The 18132-nt window shown below is 40.4% G+C and overlaps 1 protein-coding gene and 1 long non-coding RNA gene across 3 annotated transcripts in view; one reads left to right on the top strand and one right to left on the bottom strand.

Moving 5' to 3' along the window:
* Nucleotides 1-8271, bottom strand: part of PHIP (pleckstrin homology domain interacting protein) — a 339129-nt gene extending 330858 nt beyond the window's left edge. For both annotated transcript variants that reach the window (XM_034766155.1, XM_034766156.1), the window contains exons 1-4: nucleotides 7902-8271; nucleotides 7756-7814; nucleotides 7634-7663; nucleotides 7454-7513 (exon numbers count right to left, since the gene is read on the bottom strand). In XM_034766155.1, coding sequence (XP_034622046.1) covers nucleotides 7454-7513; nucleotides 7634-7663; nucleotides 7756-7814; nucleotides 7902-7944 — 192 coding nt within the window. In that variant the 5' untranslated portion in view covers nucleotides 7945-8271. The remainder of the gene's footprint in view (nucleotides 1-7453; nucleotides 7514-7633; nucleotides 7664-7755; nucleotides 7815-7901) is intronic.
* Nucleotides 8272-8560: 289 nt separating this feature from the next.
* The window catches only part of LOC117875159, a 34104-nt gene continuing 24532 nt past the window's right edge, over nucleotides 8561-18132 (top strand). The window contains exon 1 of the long non-coding RNA XR_004645195.1: nucleotides 8561-9070. This is a non-coding gene — a long non-coding RNA (uncharacterized LOC117875159). The remainder of the gene's footprint in view (nucleotides 9071-18132) is intronic.

Here is an 18132-nt window from a genome sequence, read left to right as displayed (position 1 = left end):
GAACCATACATATATTGCCACACACTGTATCAAGTGCTACACAAGGCAAAAAATTGAATTACAGCAACTGTCATACTGGAACAGACCATCAGCATCTTATAGCCAATGGCCAGTGCCTAACTGCTTCAGAGAAAAATAGCTATGTTATTCCAACTCCTAATTTTAAAGTATTCTTATTCTCCCTCTGAGATACTTCTTATTAAGAATTAATTTTCACATCTGAAGTATCTTCTGATTTATATGTAGGCTAAACAAAGATGGGGATTTGGCTATAAAAGACACTACAGGGACATATTTTCTTTTAATTTGAGATTACTTTTACTGCTGATGAAACAGAGCTAACTGGAACCAACTGTCCTGAGACCACACAATTTTTGTCCTATTGCAAACATAGGAAATTTGCAAAAAGTTGGAGTATTTAAAAATTTTTAACATAAGAACATTCAGGCATTCATCTATCTAATCCATCCCCCTGTGCTGAGGCAGGATTAAGTATACCTAGGTCATCCCTGATATCTGTTTGTCTAACCGGTTCTTAAAAAGACTCCAATGACAGGGATTTCACAACCTCACAAGATAACTTGTTCCAGTGCTTAATTATTCTTAAAGTTAGATATTTTTACCTAATATCTAACCTAAATTTCCACTGCTGCAAATTAAGCCAATTATTTAAGATACACAAATAAATCTAATTCGCTTCATCCACAATTATAAAATTTTGATATACGTTTTCTTATTCAAACATTTTGGAATTTTAAAATGTTTAAAGTTAATTAAGTCCTGATAAGAAATACTAGATAATCTTGGAAACTGAAGTCTATTTATTCAAAGTCCTAACAATGCTCCTTAATCATAATCAGAAGGAAACAAAAGCAAAAGGGCAATTTACTTTCCATGGACAGTAATCATTTATATAGCAACAAAGAGGTGTTAGGAGGTTTAATCGTTGTTGTCATTAAATGGGAAATATCCCTGTCCTAAATTTACTCTAAATTATATAACAATCTGTAACGCTCTGACACTCCCAGCTAAAGTGACTGTTTGGGAGTGATTTGTATGAGGTGAACACTTGTCTAGCAGAACTAAACTGAGGCCATCTAAATTCATACCCTGAACAGCAGCTCCAGATGGGTATGATTTTTGTCTCACTATTAATAAGAGATATCTGAACAGTGACCTATTACCAATCCCCTACACCTTTCAGAACCACTTTCAAAACTTTATAGACATTCAAAGAACTATTAGTGATAACTTTCTAATATTTGCTAGACAACATTTATCTGGGATGCAACAAACTACGTTTTCTTTTGTTTTTCTAGATTCATTTCTCTGAAAATTTCATTTTTGTCCACTTTACACCATGCAGACACCTGTACAGTGCTAGACGTCCTGAATGAGCCACTATCTCCTCAGCCATTTATTAAGGGGTAAATTGTTATTGAACAATAATTGCAATATTGTCCAGAGGCCTGAGTAAGCACTGGACAGAGTCCATCGTGCTAGGTGTTGTGCAAACACAAGTCAAATACAGGGTCGCTGTAGTGCAGTTTACTATCTAACGCCCCAACCCAGCCCTTGAAGATTTAAGACACATGTTAACTTTATGCACTGTGAGTAGTCCCTTTAAAGTGAGATTACATACAGTGCATAAAGTTAGGCACATAGGGTAAATCTTTGCAGACCCAGTGCCTAAGAAGGTTATTCTATGGGCCTTAAAGTGTACATCTCCCCACTTTCACTTTGAAAACAAGGGCAATACAGATAATACTGAGGACAGAAAGACTGTTAGTAAGACACAAGAGTCCCAGCTACATTATTGCATCCTCTCCCAAAGTTGGTGTGGACCCCACAATGTCACTGCTGATTTGGGGAAAGGAAACCAGACATATAAGAAAGCAGCTGAAAGGGAGAGAACAACTGCCTGACTGTCTCAAAGATGAGACGGGGAAGTAGGATACTAGATTCTGATCTGCTGCAGTGGCACATCTCCCTTCCTGTCTCCTTTCCATAACATCTTGTAAGCTCCAGATAGGAATGCTCAACACTAGTCAGATAGCTAGTCTCCCCATGAGCCCAAACTTTCATCTTACAGCAAAAAAACTTCAGGACCAGACTCCAAAGAGAAACTGCTGAGCTCCAGTTCATTTGCAAATTTGACACCATCAGATCAGGATTAAACAAAGACTGTGAATGGCTATCCAACTACAGAAGCAGTTTCTCCTCCTTTGGTGTTCACATCTCAACTGCTAGCAGAGCACCTCACCCTCCCTGATTGAACTAACCTCGTTATCTCCACACTGATTTATACCTGCCTCTGGAGATTTCCATTACTTGCATCTGAAGAAGTGAGGTTCTTACCCACGAAAGCTTATGCTCCCAATACTTCTGTTAGTCTCAAAGGTGCCACAGGACCCTCTGTTGCTTTTTACAGATTCAGACTAACAAGGCTACCCCTCTGATACCTGATATTTACATAGCAACTACATGCTCATGTCACAGACTGAACACAGCTCAACACACCAGTTTAGAAGAGCGGGTGACAATCTTGCTTTCTCCTTTGCCAAGAGGAGACCTACAGAATAGCAAGAGGGAAGGAAGCATCCCTGCAACTACAGCAGACCAAAATCACTTCTTGGAACCACGTAGGAAGCTACACATACACAAAAAATAAGAAACAATGTCCTTTTGCTCCTTATCAAGTGCATTCTTTGGGGAACTGGCAGTGCATCTTACCAACAGCTGTTTCTGTTCTTTTCACCAGAATACCTCAATCTTCCAAAAGGAAATGGAAGCAAAGACTGAGAGAACATAAATATCAACCAAAAGTTAACTATGAACTTTAATAGGCGTGCCTTGATGTTTTGCTCCTGCAAAACTATTTGTCTCTTCCTTAGTGTTTGTACAGCAAATGGTATGATGTACCCGACTGCTCATTTAAAGCTCATGTGCTTTTGTGTACTACCATGATACAAACAGAAAATTATAACATCAATATTAGGAAAGTCAGTCTGACACTTGGGAGGAAGAGACTCTCTAGCAAGGAACACTCACATAGCTTAGGCCACAAATAAGTGTTCTTTTAAAAAAATATCATTACAGTAACTCCTCACTTAAAGTCGTCCTGGTTAACGTTGTTTCGTTGCTGATCAATTAGAAAACATGCTCGTTTAAAGTAGTGCAATGCAGCCACCTACTTTGTCCACTGCTTGCAGGAAGAGCAGCCCGTTGCAGCTAGTTGGTGGGGGCTTGGAACCAGGGTGGACTGGCAGCCCCTCCATCAGCTCCCCGCTCCCCTAAGTTCCCTGTGCAGCAGCTGCCCAGTAGGCTACCAATTGCCAGCAGTTCAGCTGTCCCTCCCTCCACTGCCATGTGCTGCTCCTGCCCTCTGCCTTGGAACTGCTCCCAGGAGCCTCCTGCTTGCTGTGCAGAGAAGGGCGGTAGAGGGGGTCTAATGTCAGGGTGTCCCCTTCCCCCCCGCTTACCTCTTCTCCATATAGAGTAGGGTGGGGACAGGACAGGGCTCAGGACAGAGAAAGCTTGCTGGCAGCAACTGCTGTCTCAATGTCCTGATTTTTTTTTAAAAGCAATGTACTTAAGAGTGGGGTCAGCATACTTAAAGGGGCAATGCGCATATCTCTCTCCCCCCCACACACACAGGGTGTGTCTCTCCGTCTACCATGCTGTCTCCCCTCCCTCCATTTGTGCTGCCCTGTAGAATGTGAGGCTACATTAACAATGTGTTAACCCTTAAGGGCTAAGCTGAATGCTAGTTCATCATTCAGCAGTAAGGCATTCCCCAGGAAATATCCCACCCTCTTACTTCACCACCTCAACCAAGCTTCACAATCATCATTGCTGTGTACAGTATTAAACTGTTCGTTTAAAACTTAGTGTGTGTGTGTGTGTGTGTGTGTGTATTTATTTATTATTTTTATATATATATATATTAGTTTTTTGTCTGGTGAAAAAAATTTCCCTGGAACCTAACCCGCCCCTCTCCCCCAATGGGGAAATTGGATTTGCTTAACATCGTTTAGCTTTAAGTCACATTTTTCAGGAACATAACTACAACGTTAAGCGAAGAGTTACTGTATAGGAAAATATCTGTTTGAATTATGAAAAAGGAAGATAGATTGAGTTTTTTGAATTTATAGATTCTCCTGCAGTGTTGAAAACCCAAACAGCACAATGTTAGTGTATCAGAAACAGACAAATGGAGTTTCACTGTTCGAGCAAGCAATAAATAAAAAAACACAAGTGGTGACCAGTACATTACATTTGGTAACTTGTTTGAATAATCTTAAATTTTAGCAATAAAATATGTAATATTGTAAGGCTATGATTTTATTTCAATAAAATTAAGAATTAAAGAATCATATTCTCCAATAAATTTTTTTAATAAATCCAAGTATCTGATAAAACTTAAACCAGAACATCAAATGCATTAAGATGCTATAATATTCTTGTTTAGATAAGTAAATCTGTACTAACTTTATAACAATTACAAATCCACATAAAGCAACATTTAAAGTCAAATTCCACGAAGTACTGATAACCTCAATTCTCTTTGATTTCTGGAGTTACTAATTTATCACATTTTTGATACTTTTGGTTCCTATTTAGCTTCTTTCAACCCCTGCCGTTACTGACTTCAGTGGGAACTGAGGGCATTCGGGTAAGAGATTGATATTGGCACATGGCAAAGGATGCCCACAACACCATTTGCATCAGTAACCTTTTCAAGCTCAGATTTCAGACTTTTAAGAACCAAAACTAAAAGAAAGACACCTGAGCTGACATCACAGATTGACATCCAATCTAAATATTTACATTAAAGGTATTTTAGAGTGAAGAGAAAGCAAAGAAAGTATCTTAAATGACAAATCAAAAGATTTAAAAAAAACTTAATTGGAACTGTTTAAATTCAGTAAATCCATTTTTTTTAAATACTTCTATGCTGATACGCTGAATGCCAGGTTTCAGAAACCAACACGATCAAGCAATACAGTTAAGGCATACCTTCCTTAATTAAAGCAAGAGTGTAAGAAAAAATGCCATAAACAATTAGTTGTCTGTATTTTCCTCCCTCCTTTACTTTAAAGCAAAAGAAAATCATGCAAATACTTATCAAAAACATAAGAGGGCATTGTAAGGAATGTACAGGTGGGGGAGACAAGTAGTAGCATTTCTCCATATCCATGGAAGTCCCACACACATTTGGGATTTCATGGATTTTGGAGAACCATATTCCACTCTTCCTCAACTTCCCCAATGAAAAACTGCATATTATATGCTATTCAATAATAATGCTGAGTTGGTATTTATTTATTCTCATCTCCCTCTGCAGGAACCCCTGTGCTCCAAAAGCAAGATGTCCCTGATGAATCAGAGGCTTTACCCTATCCCTATATATTCCTCAGTGGGTCTCTTCCCAAAATCCTACAGTGGCCCTACTACTGCTAGCTCCTTTATCAATTCTGCTAGTCCTTTCCATGCTTTTCTGTTGTTACTTCTTTTATGATGTCCTCTTATCCCCTCTATAACCCCATACATATCCTTTTAGCCTGCCACCACAGAACCAACACTTTCAAAACCTATTTTTATATTGTGATGAACACAGTTTAAAATATAGTGTGTCTCAATTTCTTTGTTACGTTTTTCTCAACATGTTTTAAAAAACATTATGGAAGATTAGGAAAAGCTTATACACAAGTATGAGAATGTATTTAACAAGCTGAACAGCAAAAGCTCCTTCATGACCACTGACAACATTTAACACAAACTATTGACCAATATACCATAGATGCTCTGAAGAAATTCACTAATTCAATATTGTTCCAGCTACCACAAATATCCATCAAATCTACATGCTAAAAATCATTATGAAATTTAAGTTGAAATAACTTGTAACTGTTAGCTACAAACAAGTAACTACTGTTTTTAAATAGATTGTTTACAGTTTCTTTAAAAGCAAAATATCCAGGTTGCTGGTCCACATTAGTTAAATGGCTAACAGTTTCAGTTTTAAACCTTGAAAAGAAGCATAACAGCAACATTATGTTTGTTTTACATTTACTAGGCACATCTGAACAGCTATTATAAATCTGCAGTTTGACAGCATTTTTTAAATGCTTCACTCCGTCACAGAGTGAGTTTTTATAATTAAAACCTGCAAAGACTTATTATATTCAAATTCTTCTACCACAAGCTATTGGCAAAGGCTATTACAGAAATGCTCAACTTTATGAGCATAGCCCCACTGAAATCGACAGTATTATTCTTGTACGTAAAGTTAACCATGCTCATAAGTTTCAGAAGGACTGGGACCTACAGCTGGTCTAATCAATTTACAGGTTTGACAGTACAATGTTGCTTTCTGAATTGACAATATTATGAAAACACATAGGGCAAAGTTTTCCTCTCAGGTTGTCTAGAAATGTAGACCCATATTAAAACAACTATTAGTGGATAAATTGCTTATGCAGACAAGGCTTAGGCCTTTTGGCCACTGTTTCATGAAAACCTACAGGTCACATGTTGCAAAAAATGCCATCCACAATAGCAGCTTAACACCAATGCACCTACACTTGAGCTGTATTACAGCTACTAACTTTTCTACTGCACATGCACTGTCAGAGTGAAAACAACTTACAGGGAGGGCAGAGTATAAAAAATCCAATCTATCTTATGGATCTAGCAACACAATGCTGCCCTATAAATGATATAAATGCTCCTATGACAACATTCTGTTGCACAAGTTGCATGGAGTCAAGAGATAATGCCTCAGAGCAGACACCTGTCAATGAATTTGCCATCCCAGGTAGGAAAAGGAGGCAAATACCATTCTGAGAGTCTCACACACACACAGCCAGGGCCCGTACTGAAAGCAAATTTAAGCTTTCTGAGCTTGGGGTATTGCTCCAACCAATCAGCCAGCTGGCGATCATCCTCCTCCCCCACCACATGTGTGGGCCACAGGTGAGGATGTGGGGGGATATTCGGAAGTTGTGGGGTTGTGATGCAGCAGCTCTGAGCCTTTGTGTGTGTGAAGCAGGATTGCACAGAGTACAGCGCCCCCGTCTCCTGCCGGCCAGGCTGGCTCCGGCAGGCTCTCTCCGCTCGCTCCTCCCCTCACTGCCTCCTGCTCTCCCTGCACAACATCCATGACGTACCTTTATTTCTAGCACAGTGACTCTGGGGCTCTCCCATTAGGACAATTGTTGTTATTTACCCTCACGCCGGGACCCCCCCAGTGGGGGGCTTGCCCCGGGGCAGCAGCCTCACCTCCCCCTCTCACTGTCACTGACGGGGGGGGGTCAAATCTCCCTGAAGTTTTTTCTTTTCTTTTTTTTTTTAAGTTGTAAAAAAAAATTTTTTTGCGGGAAATTCAATTTTTATTGGGCTGCTCGGAAAGTTTCCCCGCCGCCTCGCGCCGGCCGGCCGCTCGGCTCACCAGGTTCTCGTAGCTCCGCGGATGCTCCTTGCCCGTCCAGTCCGTGCGCTTGGGCAGCAGCTAGGGAAGAAAAAGCACCTTTCAGTCACTCACGGCCGCCCCCTCCCCGAAAAGCCCCCGGCGCCCGGGCCGGGGAGAGGCCGCAGGCGGGGCGAGCGCGGGGCGTGCGGCGCCGCTTACCTCCTTCTCCGCCACTTCTCGGATCAGGACCTGCAGCAACAACAAAAGGGGGAACGGCTGTGAGTGCGCCGCGAACACCCCGCCCTGCCCGGCCCCCCAGGCCCCGGCGGCGCCATCCCTACCTGAGCCGCTTGCTGGCAGGGTCCGTCCTCCAGAAAGCGGGCGATGAGGAAGTAGAGCTCTGCGGGGAGAGAGAGGCGGTGAGCGGCGGGCTGGGCACCAGCCATTCCGGCTCCGCGGCGCCCAACAGCCGGAGCCCTCCACTTACCCGCTCGCAGCTCCGCGCTGTGCCTGCCGCCGTCCCCGGACATGGCGAGCCGCGCTCGGGCCGCGCTCCCCGGCGGCGGCGGGGCCCTGCGAACGCGTCCGCCCGCCCGGTAGCTGTCACTGTTCGTTCGGCAGGAAGAGTCTCGGCTCCACCATTCAACCCGCGGCCGGGAGGAGGAGGAAACAACAACTCGCAGGCAGCAGCAGCCCGCCGCCAACGCCGCTGCCGCCACCGCCGACCCACCGCGAGCGAGCGCGATCCCTCCGCCCGGGGAAAGAGTCCCTGCCCCCTCCTCGACCCCTCGCGCCGCGCGCGCGCCCCCTGCCCCGACACCCGCTCCCCAGCGGCCTGCTCCGCGGCCCCCGCCGCTGACACGCCCAGAGAGGCGGGAGCGCGGCGCAGGTACGAGCAGGCCGGCCGGCTGGCGGAGAAGATGTCGGAGCGGCAGAGGCGGGGTGGGCGGGGAGCTTGGCTGAAAGGCGCTTTCTCTGTGAGGGCTGGGAGGAGGAGGGGAGGCCGCAGCGGAGGGATACGACGTACGCGGGGGGAGGGGGGCGGCGGCGGCGGCTGCTCGCAGCGGGCTGGGCTGGAAGTTACCAGTATCAGGGTAGTCGGCAAATGAAGCAAAAATGCCCCGCGGGAGCCCCGGCCGCGCTAGGCGAGGCGGGCTCGACAGCCCCCCGGGGCCGCGGAGCGTCTCTGCCCCGACTCTCTCAGGGGGCGAAGGCTGCGGATGTCGCGTCTGTCTGTAAGTTGCCGCGCCCGGCGCGCCTGGGTGTATGTGCCAGGGGCAGTGCCAGCCCGGCGTGACCCTGTGCGAGGTCCTGCTCGGGGCTGGCTCGACTTGCTTTTTGGGAAACAATAATGCCCCGGTCTGTAAAGCTGAGCAAACCCCTGTGCAGCTTTCGTTGGTGCTGCCTCGCTGGGAGCCAGGGGAAAGGATCTTAAAAAGTGCTTTGCTCGTAGATCTGGTTTTTGCTGTTGTTTTTTTTTTTTTTTTTTTACTTAATGCGCATTTTAGGAGTTATTACTGCTGCCGGCGCATCATAGACACTGGATGATCAATGAATCTTCAGGCTTCTAGGAATATTTGCAAGAGGAGGAGGAATACCGTGAACATGAGGACGTGCGAAAGATGGTGATGCTTGCAACCTATGGCTGAACTGGAGGTAATTTATGGGGGATCAATAACATGCTACGGTCGTGATTTGCGATTAAATAATTTAAATTGTGTATTTATCTTGCATTAACTTTAAGTAATGATTATACCTCAGATCAGAAGATTTGTTCATCGTTACTTACTGCTTAGAGTCGGGCACAAAAACAAAGCTAATATCCGGCCTTGGTCAAACTGATCTCTATAAAATACTGTTTTCTCTATCAGATTTAAATAAATGATAAATAACGATCGGCCTTTATGATCTGTCATGCATCTGTGCTTTTCAGATCGAGTTTGGGCCTTGTAAAAATTAACACAGTTGTAGACAATGAAAATGACATTCAGCAGCAATGGATGTAAACAAGGAAAATTGTCATTTCTTAAACACGCTGATTAATGTTACCCCTCAGAAAGCACATTTAAAATTAAAAGGATATAAAAATTAGACAGGAAAAAAGTCTTTCGTAATCAGAGAATTTGGAGCTTTCCACGGGTGAAAGCTTTTAAAATTTTCAAATTAAACCATATTTATGTGAAACTGACACAAGGGGCTTTAGAGGTGGAGTTTTATATGTCAGTCTCCAAGGCCCACAAGCCAAACATTTGGAAGCCTAGAATCTTACCTACCCCCTGCTGCTTTGTGCTTAATGTGGTGAGAAGGCTTGCTGCAACCACCCTTTAGCTTTATTATATGAATATCTGTGAGAGAAAGGAAGTTAATATGTCTGTGAAAATATATATAGAAATACTTAAATGGGCAACTGAGTATCTATTCTACTTATTATTATTGCTTATGTGGGTTTTTCATGTCCTAAAAGTACTAAAATTGTAACCTGTATATTACTGTAAAGTATAATTATGAAGTAAGCTAATAATTCTTTATTGTATATTTACTTCTCTACATATTGAAAATAAAGGTATTGTAACAAGTCTGATCAGTTTTTCTGTAACTCCGGTCATCTGTTTTCTTCCAAATATCTGTATCTCCCTTTTACCATTTTCCTAGGACAGTAACTGGCCTACATTTTAACCTCTGTCTCTTAATCAGTGCTTCAAATAATTGTCATGATGGTGTAATCACACTTATTATCAAATAAATATTTTTTTAATGATTTGAGTTTTCTTTTTTAGAAATGCAAAATATATATTGTAATTCTAATGGTAAGTGGTGTTAAGAACGAAGGATTACATGAGTATTATGATTAACATTTTCTAATTATTCCAGGATGTCTGTATATAGTGAAGTATACCTTGTGTATGATATTGCTGTACCTATATGTCAGAACCTTAATACTTGGATTCTGAGAGAGTTTTTATGATGATGGAAGGAAAACGATGTTCCTGTTTTTGACAACTTATGTAATAACTTTTCTGATGCAGTTCAGAGAACCAAAATTTTCTTATTGCTATTATCAAAATTCCAAGGATTCAGTCTGATAAACACAAGATCAATTTGTGCTATTGCATTTTAAAATTCTTACTGCAGATTCAGTAAGATAAGTGGGGGGAAGGGATAGTTGGGTTGGCTTATTTTTTTATTTAAACACATGTAAATTACACTTCATGAGAAGATTTGGAATTATTTCTGTTTGCTGATGCCTGTTGGAATGAGTTTTAAGAAATCCTGCTGTGGTAATAAACATTCCATTAACTGATTTTCAAAGATAATTTTGCAGTGCATTCTCCTTAAACTCACTGAGAATTTTTTTTATTTTCTATGCAGGAAAAAAAATCCCCATATCTGTATTTTCACATTGTGGTTTACTTGCAAAATAAAAAGGACTATTTCAAAGTATGTTCTTGTCAACTTACATTATCCTTGAGCAAAAATTATTTTAGTTCTGCTATGTCATTCAGATTCTGTGCTTCTCTGGGTTTTTTTCTCTTTCGAGGTCTGAATTAAAAAAAATCATGGAATGATTTTTGCCTTTTCAGATTGAGATTGTTATTAAAGTAAAATAATCTCACAATTTGATTATCTTAATATGATTAGTAAAGTGATGGATTTAACCATGTCAAAGCTTGTTATACCCACATCCTATATCTTTTTGAAGATGTAAAGTGTAGCTAGTAGTACCCATTTTTCTTATTTTTTTTTTTTAATTACTGTTTTCATCAAGAAAATAGTAGTATAAAAGCAGGAGTAAAGTTTATGTATGTTACACTATAATTTTGTTAATTGCAAAATCCATACATCAGTTATGGTCTGACTCCTTGAGCCTCAATTTTTGTGTGTCCAAGTTCACATACTAGTGTAACTTTCAAAGGGTGGATGCTCAACACTTTCTGAAAATTATTCTCGTAATGTGGGTACCCAAACTCACTAGTCACTTTGAAAATATTGACATATTTTAGGACCTCTTGTTCACGTCAGCATTTTTTTAAGTATGTCTTTATGTGATGCAATTTCTGCATGCGTTCTAGCTATATGATGTAGCTGAATTTGTTTTTACTCCCCTCCACGCTTCATAGCTGTAAACTCTCATTCAGGTTTAACTTAATTTCCTGCTATCCTCAGTTGCATTGTCAAACATTTTGGTGGCTACAGTTTATTATATTTTTGTATCAAAGTGATTTCTATTTTGTGACATCTAATACGCAGCCTTATTTTTCTGTGATAAACATTTTCCTTATAAATGGGGTTCATAAATTAAGAAATGACACATGAAATTGTCTCAATTTTTTTTATAGAACAATGATTTTAAGCACCAAACTCTGTTTGCTGGGAGACATTAACTTGTCTTAAGCTTCCTAGATTTGCCGTCTTTTTGAGCAGAAGCTTCATTCATTAATTTCTTACTCCTGAAACAAACCATTATCTTATTTATTGTATTTTAACAATTCAAAAGAGTGAAATGTAGATATGTTTTTTACAACACTAGTTTGAATAAATTCTACCTGACAAATGTTGTTCTAACAATATATGAAGTGATAAAATAATTTCATGTCAAAGTGCTAAAAGCCATTTGTTCACACTTTAGGTCATTAATAATTTATTTTTGCACTCTCTAAATTAGTAACTTAGTTGACCATTCAGGTATACATTTGTTCTCCAAGTCCCTGGCAGGTATGTGTTATGCCAATACCAGATTTTAAATACTTAACTATTTGAACACCTATTTATGTGCTCCACTTATATTCCTTTAATCATTCAACTCTCTCCCACCCAGGGCCGGCTCCAGGCACCAGCTGAGCAAACTGGTGCTTGGGGCGGCAGATTGTTGGAGGCGGCATTCTGCCCAATCCTAAGGCGGCAGAGCCACCTTTTTTGTTGTTGTTGTTGTTCTTGTTCCGCTCCGGCCGCCCCGTAGGGGGCGGCTGCGTGGAGAACCAGAGCACCCTGCAGGGCAGTCCTCTTCCTTCCCTTCCCACAGACCGGAGCAGAGCCCTCGCAGCAGGAGGCGGCGCAGCGGGAGGGGCCGCGTGGCAGCGCCCCAGCTGTAGGCCTGGCTGCCCCCTTCTCTCTCTCTCTCTCTCTCTCTCTCTCCACCCGCCCCCTCCCCCAGCCGGTCTCCCTGCACCCGCGCTCCGGCTGCGCCGCAGGTTGTTTTTTTTTTTGCTTGGGGCGGCCAAAAAGCCAGAGCCGGCCCTGCTCCCACCCATGCCTTTTTCTTCCCATTCATAACAACACTTGCTATAAGGAAGCATTTTATCACATCTTTCACTCTCTCTCCTCTCCACTGCTGGTAGGAGTTAGCTCCTGCAGCTGGAGGCTTGCATTACACAAACCGCCAACAATACTGCCTAAAACTAGTTTAATAAACACAACATATAATGGGCTGAGTTTTGACAAATTTATTTCTACACATTATCTATTATTTCAGAGTAAAGTGAAGTCTAGAGCGATGAAAATTGATTAACCTGTAAAAATATAAAAAATATAAAAATTGCATCACTACTCAACCCATTATATCATATGTATATGATGAGTCGCAAAGTTTTAGGTTTGACTCAAACTCACCCAATCACTTGGGGGACCTTCTTAGTTCATCTTTAGATTTACACATGAATTGTACCTATTACATTTTTGGCTTCACTATTAAATCTTTGCTCATATTCTCATTCATATAAACTTTCCTGGTCAAGAAAAATTAAGACTTGGAGCTATTTAATTTCCTCAGAATAAAGGACTAATGCTGTTTTATTTAAGCTTCGTGTCTGATTAATGTAATTTGTCCCCATCAGTTTCATAAAAGATCTTCAGTTTAGTTTACTGGATCAGCTTGACAGTAAGACTTTGTATGCTGAATACATTCCCTAATTGTCCAAAGAAATTTAAGCAAAAGATTTAACTGCTATACTTTACTGGTCGCTGCTGCACTATTCTTTGCAGACAAGATTGGATATCTGCCATATTCAATTTCACATCCATTTAGTGCCACCAAGGTTATTTTACAACGTAATACAAATTTGTACATTTTAACCATTTAAAAGTTTTTTAATAGTGTTGCTTTGATAACTTATGTACACCATATATTCTAGAGCGGAGCTACTGTGTAATGAGAAGTGTAGTGGAAGAAAACCTGGTTACTAGATTGTTCTATAAGTTGTTACTTTTTTTAAAGGATTGCTTCTAGAAACCTTTTCCAAAGCATGTTCTGTTATAACTTCAAGTAAGCAAGTGACCCTTTTAATATAATATGTTAATGCAAGTTTTGGTGAGTGAAAAAAGATCTCCAACTAACATTTAATAAAAATATATTAATACTCTAAAGTGGCAGTTTTTACTTGAAAGTTGATAGTTATTTTAAGATCAATGTCAAATTTAAATAGAACACCACATTTTAATATAGTATATTTATGCAGTTATAATGATTACTTATCCAGCCTGTTCTCCAAGCTCAAGTCCAGACTTGCATGTAATTAAGTTCAAGGGGCATTCCTGACTTGACATTTTACATTTGAGATTTACAATAACAATACTAGCTCTTTAAAAAAATGCATCTTCTTTAAAAAACACAACTTTAGGATCATTTGTTTCACTTTAGTGTTCTCAGACACAGCGTAACTTTTTCTAGTTCCTTTTATCTCTAAAGTGCTTTCTACATAAGGATCGTTTAATCATTATTCATGTGCAACTATCTCAGGGTTGAAACAATTGTCAATCAGCACACAATACCAGTACTGCCAACTCCAAACATTAAATCATGAACAGGCCCCAAAAAATTGAGATTTTGTAAAAATTGGGGTTCTTTATATTTGCATTCTTGTTTGAACCTTTAGCTTATACTTAAGTTACATTTTCAAGCTTTTATCCACAAACATGAAGGCTAGAAGTTGGTTTGTTTGTTTGTTTGTTTGTTTTTAAATGTGCGAATCTCCGCTTTCAATCACTTGTCTTCCAGAAATTGGGCTATAAGTAAGACATTGCATAAATCAGCAATACAGCTACATAACAAATACAAGTCAAAGAGGAATTATTGTTTCAAAATGCAAGGAGATTTTACCCAAATTGAAATTTGTACAAGACATCAAGAGTGACATCCTTACTCTTATAAAAGGGCTGTGGGATTGTGGGATCCTTATTGATCAAATTCTCCAGAACTGTAATTTTATGTCTCAAATGAAAGATGGGCTCCTAAGCACCACAGTCACCACTAGCAGAATTCTGGGGTATTTCTTCAGTACAATAGAGAGAAGAGAGACCTGCCTAATGAATGCCAACAATATTTTGTACAATATCAGATGTTCCTCATTCAAATACTGACCAGGCCTGACTCTACTTATTATGCAAGATGCACCAGAAGAAAAAGTATGAGGCACTATGGCTGTAGGAAATATTTACTGGTCATTGCCAACACTGCAGAGGACTACTTGGATCTAAATCAGTGATATTCAGACTGAGGGCTGGTCTACACTAGGGGGAGGGGATTGATCTAAGATACGCAACTTCAGCTATGAGAATAGTGTAGCTGAAGTTGATGTATCTTAGATTGACTTACCTCCTCTCCTCACGGCGCGGGATCGATGGTCGCGGCTCCCCCATCGACTCCGCTTCCACCTCTCGCGCTGGTGGAGTTCCAGAGTCGACAGGGAGTGTGTTCGGAGATAGAGATCGGCGGGTAGTGAAGACGTACCCTGAGGCTCGGGATCTGCAAGTGGCTCTTTAATGTGTCTCCTGCTGCTCTTTGCAGCACATGATATTAAAACACTGTGTGACTTAATTATTAACTAATCTAAGCTATTTACCAATCAGGATGCTTTTACTATGTTACTAACCAATTATAGAATATTTGGTCTGTTATTTTGCTGTGAGAATATTATGTATATAAATAAAATAGTAAGTGAAACAATAAATTCACACTACAGTGGCTCTTTTGGGTAATTTTGATTGCCAATTTGGCTCCTGAACCACTGAGGTCTGAATATCACTGATCTAAATAGTTGATTATGATATTTTTTTAAAAATGACTCAATACTTATTTCATAGCAGGTTAACAGAACCTAATTTTTAAGACAAAACTACTGTGTCCCTTTTATATTAAACATTTATGGGTCTTCTGTCTGCCAAAAACAACAACAGTAGAGCTGGTCAGAAAATGGTGGAAGTTTTTCATGAAACATATCAACATTTTGACAAGCTTTAATTGCTAACAATGCTTACTGATGTGCAATTTGTGTGCATAGAGTTCAAGAAAAGCTAAAAACCAGCTGGATACCCAAGGGGGCCAGTATTTCCACTCACAGAACACAGGACTAGCTGTTCTGCCTTTAGTGAGAGGAGGTAGGTTCACCTGCTCTGAAAAACAATGCAAGTCTTGCTTGCAGACTTACTTTACTCTTTTAATTTGTGCTCCAAGTTAACTAAATGTGGAACATAGACCATTTGGCAATTGCATTTTGGCTTTTAAGTATGATTTAGTGAGGTAGGGGGGTGCAGGGGAGGAGAGAGAAAAAGGCAGAAAACCAGCTAAAGGCAAAGATAAGCTGCGCCACTGTCAAAGCAAACTGCAGTACAAGGTGAATTTCCATTTTAAAGGGCTTTGCAAATAAACAGCCCCCCAAATTCATAGAGAAGAATGACATCATCTGACAAAATAATTCTGGTAAGTATCTGAGCCTTGGAACATTTCATCTATACCAAAGTTATCATCAATATCTTTTGGTATAACAGGGTTTCCAACTGAAGTTCTAAAATTTATGTTTCTGGCTGTTGGGAATGAAATATATCTTCAATCAGATAATTAACCTTATGAGCTAGATTTGTAAAGATATTTAGGTGCTTTGTGTGAAATCAATGAGTTAGGTGCCTAGCTGCTTTTTTTGTAAATTCCATTAGGCAACTAAATAATGTTAAAAATCCGGCCCATGTTGTTACCTGTTTCAAATTCCTGTTTAGTACTAATAGTCAGATTACAGCAGCCATTCCAGTCTCAGCAGAGCATTGTTTATTTATAGCCATACCCCTCTTCCTCTCTGGTTAAAACACACCAAGAGAAAGGCACAGCACCCACTGAGGAATCAGATAGTGGGAAGGCTTTCGTACTTCTTGTCAGGCCCTCCACGCAGTCTAGAAAGTATGTCCTTAGTTCAAACTCAGCCTTATCCTGTTCATCTTTATCCCCTGAAAGTGTTAAGATAATGATATAGGAGGATCAAAGAAAGTCAGAGGCATATACATTTTTCTTATTGTTTGTTCCTTTTGTGGAATAGAAGGAGTTCTCCACCTCCTGTGGAGAAATCTGATCATTGAGCCTTGACAAACTTTCCAGATTTTTTTTTTTAAACCAGTATTTAAAAAAAAAAAAAAAAAGTGGTAGACATTCTAAAAATCAGAATTATTCAGCTGACTAAGTACGGCCCAGACAAAAGTACTTCAATCAAGTTCTAAAAGGGACCTTATTATAGCATCTTCCCTCTCTGCTGATGCGTGTGGCTCGTGCCTCAGTTTTCTCTTCTTAAGGGTATGTTAATGTAGTTTAGCCCTGTGAAGAATCCAACAACGTGCTTTCATTCTGGGGTAACTAGAGTCTTAAGGAAAATAAAGTTCAAATTAAAATTCCAGAACTACTTCTCTGCCTTTCCTTGGGTTATGGTCCTTCCAAGAGGGTCTGCCAGTCTAAACTAATTTTGGTAAGCAAGTCCAATAGAACAAAAGCTTATCAAAAGTTCAAAATGTCATCTCTTGGTGTAGGGTTCACCACTGGTGGTCCTGAAAGACTTTTAACTAAAAGAAAGGTTACTTAACTTCAGTAACTAGTTCAAGATGTTGTCCATATATATCCATTCTTGGTGTGCACGCACCCTATGCGCAACAAATCGGATTATTTTGAATAGCAGTGTTTGTTGGGCCATGCAGGCACTCAGTGTCCTCATCCTCCTGTAACAAGGACATCAAAAGGGTGAAACAGGCCCAACTGCTGCCACTCAGATTCTTTCCCATCACAGAATCCAAGTGTTACATATAGGACTACACGGTAGCAAAGAGGGGGTGTCATGGAATATATATGGACAACACCTCAAAAGACCTGCAGTTAGTTTAAGGTAAGTAACTTTTCTTTCTTCTTTGAGTGCTTGTCCATATATATTTATTTCATTCTACTCTTGGCTTTTGGTGACTCGCAAGCAGTAACCTAAATTAAGGTGGTGAATGCTAAGAGTCTACTTAAAGACTGCAGCACTGCTCTGCTAAAAGCAGCAATGGATATTGATGATTCCACTAGAGAATAATGCTTAGTAAATGCGTGGACTGAACCCCAAGTAACTACCCTGCAGATGTCTGAAATTGGTATGCTTTGCAAGGAAACTGAAGAAACTGTCTGAGCCCTAGTGGAGGGAGCCCTAATATGAACTGGGGGATGTAAACTATCTAGCTCATAACAATCCCTAATACATCTGACATCCATTTGGATAGTATGATTCACTCAGCAAATGATACCAGTAGTCCTGGAGAAACTTTACAATTTTGGATCTTCACAAATAAAAGGATACAATCCTGCGAACATCTAGAGTGCAGCTTGTTGTATTAATTTAGATGTAATATATGGGACAAAGGTCCAACATTAAACAGGGTTGGGGTTGGTATACAGAGATGTCAGCCTACTTAGTACCATGGCACAAACACCATTAAAA

The sequence above is a fragment of the Trachemys scripta genome, chromosome 3 (genome assembly GCF_013100865.1).
Source record: "Trachemys scripta elegans isolate TJP31775 chromosome 3, CAS_Tse_1.0, whole genome shotgun sequence".
In the NCBI taxonomy this organism is placed as follows: domain Eukaryota; kingdom Metazoa; phylum Chordata; order Testudines; family Emydidae; genus Trachemys; species Trachemys scripta.
The sequence above is the reverse complement of the archived record's forward strand: the minus strand, read 5'-3'. Positions and strand labels throughout refer to the sequence as shown.